A 14,236-nucleotide genomic window follows, 5' to 3' on the forward strand; every position below is an offset into this window, starting at 1 on the left:
TTTCTTTTTGGCTCATAAAACTGTCTTCCATTAGTGTTATATTTTAGGTGAAAATGTGTTAGGCAAGGGTCAAGCTAAATTGCATTTTCTTCTTAGTGATCATATATCCTCGTGACAAACGATTTGATGCGGTGGAAACTAGAATCGGAAACCTTTGATTTGACAGGTAATGCGACCCCCAACTCTTCATATCCTAGTAGATATGCACGAGAATTGAAACCTGGTACATAGTTCATTTTCTTGAACCAATGCAAAGATATAAGACCAGAAAACCTGAAATTCATATTCATGACAGCAAACCTATGATACAACTCCACACAGATGTGTCCACAAAGTTAAGGTGCCATGTTTGGCACTTAATAATTTACAAGATGGAGACACTTTTTCTCACACCAACAATACCAGTGTCTCACTATTATTATTTTGTCCTTTGAGAGGAATGTAGTAACAAACCTGGAGCTACATAAATCTTTTTTAAGGTTTCTCCCTAGCACATTGTCATAAACTTTGATAATGATGATAACTTCAAACTGGGACAGGTTCAGGAACTCTGCCATTCTCAGATGGAATCAAACTATCATAGTAGTCCACCAAGACCTTCCAACCACCGGGGCACATAAAACCATCTGGAGGGCTCTCTTTGTTCTTTGCAAGTGCTCGCATCTGGAAAAAATGACAAAAAACAGTTGAGGCTTAAAGTAAATACAGGTGATGGCATAGTGACCTTTCTACAGCATACATACTGTATCCAACTCAAACTTTAACTACGTAAGAGTCGATGTCAAATAATGTCTTCTATACTTTTATCTATAGCGTAGAACTGGAGGACTTTTCTTTTCGTCAGGAGTATGGTGGGGGAGGGGGGAGGAAGAACAGGGAAAGACAATGAAAAGAAGATACCTTGGTGCCTGATATGAAAAGAAAATCTTGAGGCCTAGAGGGATCAAAGAATGCCATTCCATTCTGAGTCTTATCATATGCAGCCACCTGCCAGAAAATTCAATTTTCACATTGTAGTCGAAAAAAGTAAATGATATATAATGCACTTTACACCACAAGTCATTGTTATCGTACCTTGAAAGGCAAGATATTCAGACGCTCCAGCCCAGGAGCCATACTGAGTACCTTCTTTCCATGATCTGCATCATACAGATCTCTCTTCTCCAGGGGATGCCCCATGCCAGCTGGATCACGGCCCACAATGTAGAAGTTAGCACCTGCATTGATGCGAGCCTTTGCATGCCATTGGACTTCTGTTGGACCAGCATAGTGCATAGGAGATGGGAATATAGAGACTACAGTGGTCTCTGGATCAAGCACCCCATCCTCAAGTACCTAAGAAGAGTTCATTGTACAAAACTTTTAAGAAGCAGCACTATACGACAAGAATCAGAATGACGATACAACTACTACTCCAACTCAATCCCAGATTAGCTGGGGTAAGCTTGAATTGAGAAGTACTTAAAAAAGAACTCATGTTTGTTCAGCTAGGACTATGAACAAAATGGGTAGGGGTGGTTGTTAAGTGCTTTCTTTTATAGCAAGTTTACAAAAATTAAAACATCTTAATGTCCAAGAGCACAAACCATCTCATGTTGCTTCATTCGCCACTCAAGTGGAACATCATCTGCCTTTGTGTAACCTCCAAGAGGATGAAGCAAAAGGACAGGATTCTTGTATCCCATCTCAAGAAGTCGACGACGTGTGTCAGTCATCAATAATGCATGTCCGTTATGCACTGGATTTCTGAGTTGAAAAGCAAACACAGCGTCTGCATTGCGCCTCGTAAATTCATCTCGAAGTTCAGCAGGGGAAAGCCGGAACCTGTCAAGACCATCATGATACTTGATTGGTTCTATAACTTCCAAATCACCACCAATTAGCCAGTTTCCAGCATGAGTTATTGCTTGCTCTGCATAAGGTAAACCTGGGGCAGTGGTTCCCCAAGTTCTGGCTGTCCGTTCTTCTTTATTATGCTTGTAGATCTCAATACTGAAATTATGAAATGAAGAAAGAGGGCATTATAGGTGCTCATCTTGAATTTGCAAGCAGATAACAAGCACAATAACAGTTCGTCCAGAGAAAGGTAAGGTAAATCAATTTGCTAAACACTAAAGGATATCCATGACATCAATGACTAAGATACAATTCAAAAATGTAAGAAATATTCACTAAGAAAGCCACAGAGCAGGGAAAGCTCTGGAAAAATTACATATTGAAGACTGTATATCAATAGAGAAGAACCTTCATCCACGACTCAGGTAAATTCTTGCATGTAGAGACATTTTAAGAAGAAGAAGAGTAAAAAAGGTGCCTCCTAGCTTTACAGCCAAGGAATGGTCGACATGCTAATTTTTAGAATAACAGTTGGAGACCAACCAAAACTTACTGGGTGCACAAAAATTCAAAATGGGGATCATTACACCAAAACTATCACAAACCAATCACCTTCAGTTTTCGTACAAGCAATTTCCCAACTTTACTTGAATAAGTAGAAAGGTAATTGTTCGTTTTAATATCTTGACGCTTAAATTGAGATAATCCAGGGAACTACATAATGGATGTTATTTTCCAGGAGGTTATCTGACAGAGAACCTGGTTGCCTTTTTAATGCCTACAAAAAGTTTCTTCACAATGGTTGACCTTAACCCGAAACAGTACAAGCTTACTTTTTATCCTAGTAAAGTAGTTCTGCATGGGACAAGCATATTTTTTTCTTCTATGCAAGTAGTGTTTGGGGTTATTGATGTGTACAAGAGTGTGTCATTGACGTGTAGTGGTGTTTGTCTTTGTTCAAATAAGGTTCACTTTATCAAATGAATAGGGGGGACCATAAGGATGCCTAATATCCTATCCAAGAACCATATATGGTAACACCAGTCCTTATCATTTTACTAGTGAAAAAGACTGGAAAATGAAATGAACCAAGCATGGTAAGAGGTTAGGTGTTATATATCACTAGTAAAGCATGGGCACACACAAACATTGAGCAAACATGAAACAATTCCGTCCAGATAACACAAGACAGAGATCTGGGAGCAATACATATTACACAATGCTTATACCACCCATTAGGACCCAAAATCAAGGACCTATAGAATCATCAGATATCGTCTTACATCTATTATATGTATGTACTTTATGTATGTCTAAAGCAAAATATTCTAACAATGGCAGCAATCGCAAATGCTTCTACAACACCAACAACTCAACAAGGTCCTCACATAACACAAGTGACCCCAAAAGTAATAGCCTATTCACATAGCAAGGAGATCCAAGTTATCCTAAGGTACCTTTGTTTCAAATACTGAAATGATAATAATAATCCACATATGTTACCTACTTATCTTAACTGCCACCTACAAACATTAAAATACTCATGCAACAAGATTCCACCTTATGAATTACGATAATCGATAAGAGCCAAGTTTGATTTTTAAAAATTCACTAATCAAATCACATAATAAAAAAGACTCCACATTTTGTTACGACATATTAAGTTCCAAGGTTATTTAAGGTATACAATTTACTCCCAGTGCTTGAGAACAAACTTTTCATTTGGGTTGCATCACATTAGAAACAAAGTTTTTGCTTTTGACTCGAATTATGTACTCCCTTCTGCCAATTTTATATGGTACCCTTTCATTTTTTATCTGTCCCGAAAAAATGTCACTTTATTATGATTATAAACAATTTAACTTTAAAATTCTCTTTTTACCTAAAATGATTTACAACACACAAATATCTAACCATTGTTTTACCTCACAAGTTTCCTTTTTTTCTTAAAGGACGTGTCAAATCAAATTGTGTCACATAAAATGCGATGCATGCTATATATTAACATATCAATTAGTCGAAATATATAATTCTTATTTCCTTAGATAAATTAAACATAATTCTTATTTCCTTAGTAATTAAACATAATTCATATTTCGTCCGTTTCAAAATATATCTTTTTTCTCTTTAAATTCAAATTACATAAATTTTAAAATGTATTTTTTAATTATATTAATATGAAAAGAATTGACAATTTATAGTATATTTCTATAGTTTTTGAACATCTAATTAATTTAATTTTAAAACTTAATCAAACTAATTTTTGAAAAGTAAAAGATAACAGATATTTTAAGATGGACAGAGTATATAAATTTTTTTTAATGTGAATAGTAAACGACCCTTAGGATGTAGATTCGGGCATGTTGATTATTTTTATTTTGTTGGTTAGTGCTTTATATTAGTGTTAATCATGAATGGGATTATGGAAAAAATGAAGAATTTTATCCAAACAGACAGAAGGACAAGACAACCATATCGTAATTACTAATTAAGAACAACTTTTCATGCAAATGACAAAAATGGTCCTTTATGTTTGACAGTAGGTTCAAAAAAATCCACTTATCAAATCACATAATCAAAAAGACTCTACATTTTGTTACTACATATTAAGTTCCAAGGTTATTTAAGGTATACAATTTACTCCCAGTGCTAGAGAACAAACTTTTCATTTGGATTGCATCACATTAGAAACAAAGTTTTTTCTTTTGACTCGAATTATGTCTCCCTTCTGCCCATTTTATATGGTACCCTTTCATTTTTAATCTGTCCCAAAAAAATGTCACTTTATTATGATTATAAACAATTTAACTTTAAAATTCTCTTTTTACCTGAAATGATTTACAACACACAAATATCTAACCATTGTTTTACCTCACAAGTTTCTTTTTTTTCTTAAACAATGTGTCAAATCAAACGGTGTCACATAGAATGCTATATATTAACATATCAATTAGTCGATTATCTAGAAACCATTGATTTGAAGGTAGAAAAATTGTGTTAAACACGAAAATATCAATCCAAAATCTATACGAAGAGTAAACAAAAATTGTCAAAAATGTCCTTACTCGTTAAGAATGGCAATAGGATTGTCCTTATCATCAACAAGGGCAACACTGCTCGAATCACCGATGTTATTCTTATTCGAATCATCAATGGCGAGCACAATCGGCACCGACATGTTGACGACTGAGCCGTCACCTAATCGGAGCGAATTGAAATGAAGAGTTTGGAGGAACTCGGATTCTCTCATGAATCCTTTCAATGGGCTAGCCCAGCCTTCACTGAGCACATGTACCCATTGGATATCAATCTTCGATAACTTGATCTGTGGAAGAGACAAAGCTTGCCTCCTCTTCAAATCTCTTTGTGGCTCCTCAACTATGAGCTCCACAAGTTTTCCACCATCCGGATCAATAAGCCCGCATCGGATTCGGACCGCGGCCGCCGGCCCGGCCCGATACTTGGAACGCCATGAAAGTGGGAGATTTTGAGGTAAAACGAAATGGGTTTTGTGGGTTTTGGGTAAAGATTGAGATGGACCTGGAGTTTTGAGAAAAAGAGAAGCCATTGTCGCCATTAGAGAGATGCAGAGAGGCTTTCTCGTCTCTCTTGGGGAGTTGAAAAAAAGTTGGGTTTTAATGGAGTTGAAATAGAGAAATAGAAAGTTGGTGGGGTCTAAGGGAATTAAATACTACATTTTTGGACTGATTTGAGTTTATTAATTTGGGGGTGAAAGTGAAAGAAAGATGGAGAAAATGGAAGATTAAGTGCTAAATGACTTGGAATTTTTTTGGAAGGATTTGTTGTTAATTTGGGGGGATGAACTTGGACACAATTGTAAATTGTTTTGGAAAAAAATTGTTGTAGTTAATTATGTTTAATATGATCTTGAATTTGGATATTTTGTGTGTGATTTGTGAGTTATTATATGAAATCAAATCTTTATTCAATGTATAATAAAAAAATAACACAAGTTTTTAGGATTTAAAAAAAAAACATATAACATGGAGTGATTCTATAGGTATGTAGTGGTGGCATAATAGATAAATGTACTATTTAACTTGATTTGAATTGGCATATATGTTTTCTCATTTTGAGCGTTTACAAGGAAATACTTAGAGCCTATTTAAATTAATTTTTGACTATTTTGGCTTTAAAAAGAAATGCTTATAAATATTTATTTTATTTTATTCAAGTACTACAAACTGCTTAAAAGTTATTTTGAAGAAGTCAATTCGAATAGGCTATAAAACTTGTATAAAATTAAATAAATAGATACATCCTAGTGGCAATTCGCTTAAGATACTCCTAAACTAATGTGTATTATGTCACATAAAATGCGAGTTTCTATTTATTTAATCTTAAATATTTATTTGAATACGTTCAAATTAAAATATATAAATATTAATTTAAATTAAATTAAATGACATATTTATATATTAAGTATTTTAGGATAGGTTAACATGCAACTATCAGGATCGTTAAGTACAAAATGAAATGGTCAAAGATGTGAAGTTCTAGATTCTGATCCCTCTATAAATGGGATAAATCTATTGTAATAGTATTAATTTTTTATTGAAATATTTGCTACTATAAAGTTTTATTGTTTTTTTTTGCTTCACTAAAGTATATGTTATTGAAATAATAAATTCTATTAATCTGAAAATATTAGATAAATTAAACATAATTCTTATTTCCTTAGTAATTAAACATAATTCATATTTCGTCCGTTTCAAAATATATCTTTTTCTCTTTAAATTCAAATTACATAAATTTTAAAATGTATTTTTAATTATATTAATATGAAAAGAATTGACAATTTATAGTATATTTATATAGTTTTTTAACATCTAATTAATTTAATTTTAAAACTTAATCAAACTAATTTTTGAAAAGTAAAAGATAACAGATATTTTAAGATGGACAGAGTAGAGAATTTATTTTTAATGTGAATAGTAAACGACCCTTAGGATGTAGATTCGGGCATGTTGATTATTTTTATTTTGTTGGTTAGTGCTTTATATTAGTGTTAATCATGAATGGATTATAGAAAAAATGAATTTTATCCAAACAGACAGAAGGACAAGACAACCATATCGTAATTACTAATTAAGAACAACTTTTCATGCAAATGACAAAAATGGTCCTTAATGTTTGACAGTAGGTTCAAAATAGTCTCTAAAATATGTTTTAAATAGTATTGGTCTATTAAGTTTGTCAAAAATTAACATTTTTTATCTCCATCACATATTTAACAAGCTCCATTTGTTAGATTTGACAACCTGCTAGTATAATTTTTTTTTGTTGCGAATTCTAGAATGTAATGAAATTTTGCAATTTTTTTTAATTAAATCCTTTTTCCCCATGTTTTTTTCAAATCTAACATGTTAAATATTTGACGAAAGACCTAAAACATTAGCTTTTAACATATTTAAAGGATTAAAATTATTCAGAGCATACTTAAGGGTCAATTTTGAACCTACCCCTAAACATAATGGACCATTTTTGACATTTTCTCTACTATAAAATTGTGGTATCCTTTAATCAATTACTCCATTACTTTTATGATTTAAGGAAGAATTCATCCAAGTGGAAGTTTTTGTCCTTACCTTGTCTTTAAATTATTGTTATGTACTTTGTCACTTTCCATGAATCATCTTTTTATATTGCATTCAAAATTGCACAAATAAATACTACTATATAGTAATTTCTGTTTACATAGGAAAGTGACATAATACCCTCTTATTATTCAGCACATACACTTAATTGTATCCAAATGAACCTTGTTCAATATTACGGCAAGATTCAAATATGGTCTTCATTAGGTAAGACACTTGTCTTGCAAAATAATAATGCTATAATTGTTGTGCCGTAATTTTCCTATTTCTAGAAAAATCACTTTTTGAAATGTTCTAAGTATAAAACAATTTAAGAAAAATACTTAGAAAAGAGTCGCCACTTAATTTTTTAAAGAAATCAAGAAAACTTATAATTTTCAAAGATTTAAACAGAAAAAATCATTTGAAAATACCAAAAAGGGTTCGGGGTTCAATTTACACTTCGAGAAGGGTTTAAGCATTCGAAGTGCCCGCTAACATGCGGTTAACCTGCGACTTGACTAAAATGTATTTGACTATTTTTTGAAAAAGATAACATAAAAATATATAATAACTTACACAGTTCGATTAAATTTTGAAAAATAACTAAGGAATGAACCATTTATTCTATCTTTTTAGAGGAAGAGACCTAAAATGAAAATATTTGAATTAAGATGCAAGTGATTAGAAAATTAATAAAACTAGACTAATTAGAATTCAAATATATTAAACCAATTTAATAAATTAAAGTATGAAAAATCATTTTTTTTGAATTGATTGACTAACCCTTTTTTAAAAAATAACTAAGTATGTATTTATTTATTTATTTGTTTACCCTACTAGATTAACTTTGAGAAAATAGTTAAACAAATTGCTTGGCCATCTACAAAAACATACAAATAATTAGATACGCCCCAAACCCAAGACACAACAACTTCTCAAACAGTGCATGCATCCTTCAAACTCGTAACTATGAACATCCGTTCGGGCCATGGACCCTTTGGACTCAAGGTGGTCTTTCTAATGGGCCCAACACGCCTTGGGTGTTGGGTCATCTTAAGTCAATGCTCTTAATTTCGGGATTGAGTTTGGCTCTACACTAGTTTTGACTAAGAGTGGGCTTTCTTTGTAGTGGATAGGTGACCCAAGCGGACTACTTGGGCTGGGACAGTTAACGACCGTTGACTATCCAGTAGCCAACTATATTCGTCAGGGTCCCCCAAGAAAAGTTTGGTTAACAAATGACCGTGTCCCGCATAATCGTCCTTTAAGTAGAAAACAAAAGTAATTGTCGTTTGACAAAGTATGTTATGCCATGAATGCAACAATTCAAGATATACGATAAATAAAACAAGTAGACAGTCAAAACACATAGCAAAAAAAATTAATCTTAAGGTTAGAACCATTCAAACTCCCCAGCAAAGTCGTCATAATGTTTTATTAGGAAAATATATTTAGACTGGTTTTAAGAGTCACCACTTAATTTTTGAGGTAAAATTAAGAAAATTGATTTTTCTCAAAATATTAAAAACAGAAAATCTAATGAAAAATACTTAAGGGGTTCGGGATTCATATTAGAATTTCGAAAAGGATTTGAAAGCACCCGAAATGCCCACTAATACTCGGTTATCCGGCAATTAACTATTTGGCTAAATTTAATTTTAACTTAACTTGAATTGTAAAATTGAACTATTTTGTAGTTAGAACCATTTTAAGGGAGAAAAAGGAAAATATTGAAATATTATCTAAGTAAAGTATTTTTTTTGTAAAATTTTCTTTTTTATTTATTTATTTTTAAGTCAAGTAAAAGACGAATAATTTAGTTAAGTGATTAATTCAAAATGGGTATCTTTTGGGGATTTGAATTTTTTCGACCTTAAGATTAACAACAGATATTAACAAGTACACAAACATAATCAAAATGATGAGGGAAAGAGATATGGGCCCAAATCTGGTTTTTCTATTCGCCTGGGCCATTATATACAGAGTGGGCCTTTGGCCCAATCTTTTCAATTCTCCTTCGCTTTCGTATTCTTCCAACTTCAAGACCTGTTCATCGATTTTTTATAGTTGGCTGACTCGAGTAAAAAAAATTTGAGCCTTTAAGGCTCTCTCCAAATGTAAAGGAAGGAGTGAGCTCTTGGCGAACTTGGGCAGATTTTAAATGCAACAGCGGAAGAAAGAGAAAGAGATTAGTAAATGGCTATAAAAGAAAATGAATTTAAATCACGATTCTCGAGTAATTTAAGTAGATAAGACCAAAACAATTCCCACACTAGTTATATGACAGAAAATGTCTACCTTAAGAAAGATAATATGGGCATGTATTTATTCAAAACAAACACAGTGGTCTTGAGAATTATTCAATTAAATAAGGTAGTCAAAGTAAATTTCCTTAAGGATAAGCATAAGTGCTACATCAAAGAGATGAGAATGTGAACGCATTAGGCAACTGAAGGAAGTAAAGGTAAATCAATCACACCTGCTAGAACTTAGCATCATTATTTGCCGAATCCTAAGCATGCAATTTAATAATAATAATAACGAACTTCAAACATTTAAGGAATGAATTCTATTTTTTTTAACATGAGACAGTAGCATATTAGTACCAGAAAGCTACTAGCTAGAACATAAAATAAAGTTTCAATTTCCATAGTAAATTGCCTAATATTAAAGCAGTGTATTCTACAGAGTTCGAAGTAGCTAAGAAGACCATTTATGAACAAAATAAAACAAGCTTGCTATAAAGATCCACACAGTTGAGCAACGTCAAGAAACTAAAAGAGCAAGTATTCTACCCAACAATGACCAACAGGTAGCGAGAAAAGTACAATAAGGCCATAAGATACTTAAAGCTAAGCATCCTAAACAATGAACCAAAACTAGTACATAATACTAGCAAAGTAGTATAAAAGATCAGATAATTCTAGGCATGGGTGGAAAAAGAACTTTTAGCACTCACAATTTCATAAAAGGGGTGAAAGATAAAAATGCTTATTTCAAGTAATAGATATAGCAATAGTAACAACACACACACAAGAAATCTACAGAATGTGGCCTCGACAATCACTGTTTGACACGCTTATACACAACATATCGGGATACCAAGAATTCAATGACATGCTACAGCAACACAGACCTCCGAGACACTGGAAACACATTTTGAAATACAACAGACAGGAAAAAATAAGATGCAAAGTGAACTTCGGGTACTCCTATGAATCTCGACAGGCAATGAACGAGAAAGAAATTATTTATGCCTATCCGCTATACTAATCTAAGATGCAAGTTGTATTTTCCACTATTTCCTCCAACCTTAACCAAATTTTTCTCCCAACTTTTTCCAGTCTTTCTCACTGTTCTCTGCAAATTTTTCTTTTCTAAGTATTTGTGTATAAGTGTCTTAATCAGTAGCTACGGTGTTTCTCCAAAATTCCAAAAAAAATATCCCACCCTTCACACAATGAATAAGAAAGGGTATTATATAAATGGGACATTAGGGCAAAATCTGGAGGGAGAAAACGTACAAAAATCCAAATTTAAGGCCCATTTTCGAATTCAAAACTCCCGATTCTTTCATCATTTGAGTTAAACACCTTTTCCCTGAAATTTCGTCCCATGCCGAAAGAGGAAATAGGGACAGATGCGTGCTTCTGCTACTGTGCGATTTGAGAGAAAAAGACAGAGGAAACGCAGCGGACTGCTTTCCGTCTATATACGTTTGAAATCGCTTGAAAGATCAACGTTGTTTGTTGCTTTCCGTGCGTGCTGCCGCTTTGAACATTAGAGTTGTTGTCATATTTTGCTGATGATAATGTGAGCATCTGGGTTTCTTTTAGGAGTTTGGCATGGGGCTGGGTCAGGAGACTAAAAGTGGGCTGGGAATAATGTTGGAATGTATGTTGTTGGTTTGAATTAAAAGAAATAAAATTGGTGGGCCGGTTGGTATGTTATTGCTGAGTTTTGTGGGTTGAAAATTAGGAATGGGAATGGGTCCAAGTGAATTACAATTGGTCCATGGAATAACAAAATTGAATCTACTTAGCAAACTTGACTAATAAATAAGTAAGACGAATTAATATAATTAAACAATGAGCTTCCTGATCTTAAAAAATAAAATAGTGAACTCAAATATAAACTAAATAATACAAAATATAATCTATTATATAACTAAACTAACTAACCAATTATTTAATTAAAACAAAGTCTTTTTGAGACGACTTTCGAATAATCATAAAATATATTAATTATATACATAATTATTTAAAAACATATATTCGATTTGAAAGTTGTAAAAAAAAAGTGACAAAACTACTTGAAATAACTTGCAAACCATTTTATTTTTTTTGAAATTTTATAATATTTTAAATCATTTGAACTCTAAGAAGCTCGAAAATTAATCGTTATCGGGGGAGGGTCAAAATTGGGTGTCAACAACTGTCCCTCGTTTGACTTGGATTGATGAAAGAAATTCGAGGCAAATGAAATTGACGAATCCAATTTTTGACCGACCACATCTTCATCTATAGGAAATAGGACTTGGTACGGACTTTAGGAATTATGGCCAAACCCTGGAAGTGGGTCTCCTACATATCTCAGGCTATATGAGAATTCAGGCCACTTGTAGTTCGATACGCTTGATTTAACGCACGATTTTGAAAGAATTCAAAAGCGATCCGATATCGAATTATGAAGAAATCAGAATGCTCGGAAATAAGAATTAAGGGTGAATGTTGGAATACAACCAAGTTTTCAACAATGATCCCGCCTACATATCCTCAACTCAGGGAATCAGGCTGCTTGTAGTTTGACTCGATTGGTTGGAAAGGAAATCTATTATGTTAGATCACCTTTGGTTCCGGAAAGGCGACAAAGTGAGTCGAGTATGAAAAGGCTTGCAATCTCTTAGCCATGAATGTGGTGCACTTCACACCCATAAGTAAGAACTTACACGGACATAATTTCCAAAGCACTTGGTGCCTTGTCACTCAGATTGGAAAATTGCTCCCGGTGAACCCCATAATTTTCCGGATGCGAAATAGGAACTGAAAAATCTAAGAAGAACCCACATGCCTTCTGAAGGGGTGTGGTTTGATTGTGGTGAAAGTCGCTCCTCTGCTCGCGTCCTAAGAGTTTGGCACTCCTCTTTGGACTATGTCCCAATTCGCTGCTAAGAAAAAGTTCCACGTTGCGCTGCATCTTTTTTGATGTCGTCCGCACCTGTGGTTTGTTTTGGAGAATTTCATCCTTTCGGATGCTCTCAACAAAGACTGAGATAAAACTTATTAGCATTAAAAATGTAATTCAAATGGGAGATAGTGTCGTTTACCATGCTGACACTTAATTGTTCTCCTTGAACATTTGACGTCAATTCTATCGGGTTTGATGTGAAGCAAATAAATCTTGTTGTCTCATATTTGCAATTTAATCTTCAATGTACTCTTCCTTTGATGTCACAGTAATAAAATAGGCTGATGTAATACGTTGATAGTTCTTTTGATGTCGTTTTTTGGCAAAAAAAAAAAATGATGCAGTTAATAATATCGATCTTCTTGTGATGAGTAAATCTTTCTCTTATGATGCATAACTTCTTTTTCTCTTGCGATGCATGACTCTTTCCACGATGCATAGCTTCTTTTCCGCGATGCATGAATTTCTTCTTTCGCAATGCATGATCTTTTCTTCTCGCTATACACAAATCTCTTTCCCGCGATGCATGAATTTCTTCTCTCGCAATGCATGACTTTTTCTTCTTGCTATACGTAAATCTCTTTCCCGCAATGCATGAGTTTTTTCTTCGCGATGCATGATATCTTTGCGATGCATGATTTCTCCGCGATGCATGAATCTTTTTTCCCGCGATGCATGAATCTTTTTTCGCGATGCATGAATCTTCTCTTGCAATGCATGGTTTCTTTTTCTTGCTACGCATGAATCTTTTCTTCCGCAATGCATGACATTTTTCTCGCGATGCATGACATTTTTCTCGCGATGCATGACATTTTTCTCGCGATGCATGACATTTTTCTCGCGATGCATGACATTTTTCTCGCGATGCATGACATTTTTCTCGCGATGCATGACATTTTTCTCGCGATGCATGACATTTTTCTCGCGATGCATGACATTTTTCTCGCGATGCATGACATTTTTCTCGCGATGCATGACATTTTTCTCGCGATGCATGACATTTTTCTCGCGATGCATGACATTTTTCTCGCGATGCATGACATTTTTCTCGCGATGCATGACATTTTTCTCGCGATGCATGACATTTTTCTCGCGATGCATGACATTTTTCTCGCGATGCATGACATTTTTCTCGCGATGCATGACATTTTTCTCGCGATGCATGACATTTTTCTCGCGATGCATGACATTTTTCTCGCGATGCATGACATTTTTCTCGCGATGCATGACATTTTTCTCGCGATGCATGACATTTTTTTCGCAATGCATGACATTTTTCTCGCGATGCATGACATTTTTCTCGCGATGCATGACATTTTTCTCGCGATGCATGACATTTTTCTCTCGCCTTGTTGAGAATTTGAATAATGCTATTCATATTTCCAATTCTTTGTCAGAAAAAGCCTAAAATATTTCCTGCATCCACAAAAAAAATTGTCAAATTTAGGGAGCTCTTCGCCCTTTTGATTTCTCCATATTCATTGAATGGAAGAATATGCCGATCTTGAGGCAAACCTATAGACCTGCATCCACAGAAAAATTGTTAGTTTTTTACAAAATGAACTGATCTGTGTTGATCTCTTCGGTTGTCTGCTCCTTGTCTTGCTATCTCC

At 33.9% G+C, this 14,236-nt stretch overlaps 1 protein-coding gene across 1 annotated transcript; it reads right to left on the minus strand.

Moving 5' to 3' along the window:
• Positions 1-259: 259 nt before the first annotated feature.
• LOC102593763 (ATP sulfurylase 1, chloroplastic-like) lies at positions 260-5,410 on the minus strand (the record flags this gene model as incomplete). The annotated part of the gene is given in 5 exon segments (NM_001288481.1): positions 260-663; positions 901-987; positions 1,075-1,335; positions 1,587-1,992; positions 4,902-5,410. Coding segments are annotated over 5 exon segments (1,395 nt in total). The 3' UTR covers positions 260-525.
• Between the last annotated feature and the right edge of the window lie 8,826 nt (positions 5,411-14,236).

This window comes from Solanum tuberosum, unplaced genomic scaffold, assembly GCF_000226075.1.
Source record: "Solanum tuberosum cultivar DM 1-3 516 R44 unplaced genomic scaffold, SolTub_3.0 scf00439, whole genome shotgun sequence".
NCBI classification, from domain to species: Eukaryota; Viridiplantae; Streptophyta; class Magnoliopsida; order Solanales; family Solanaceae; genus Solanum; species Solanum tuberosum.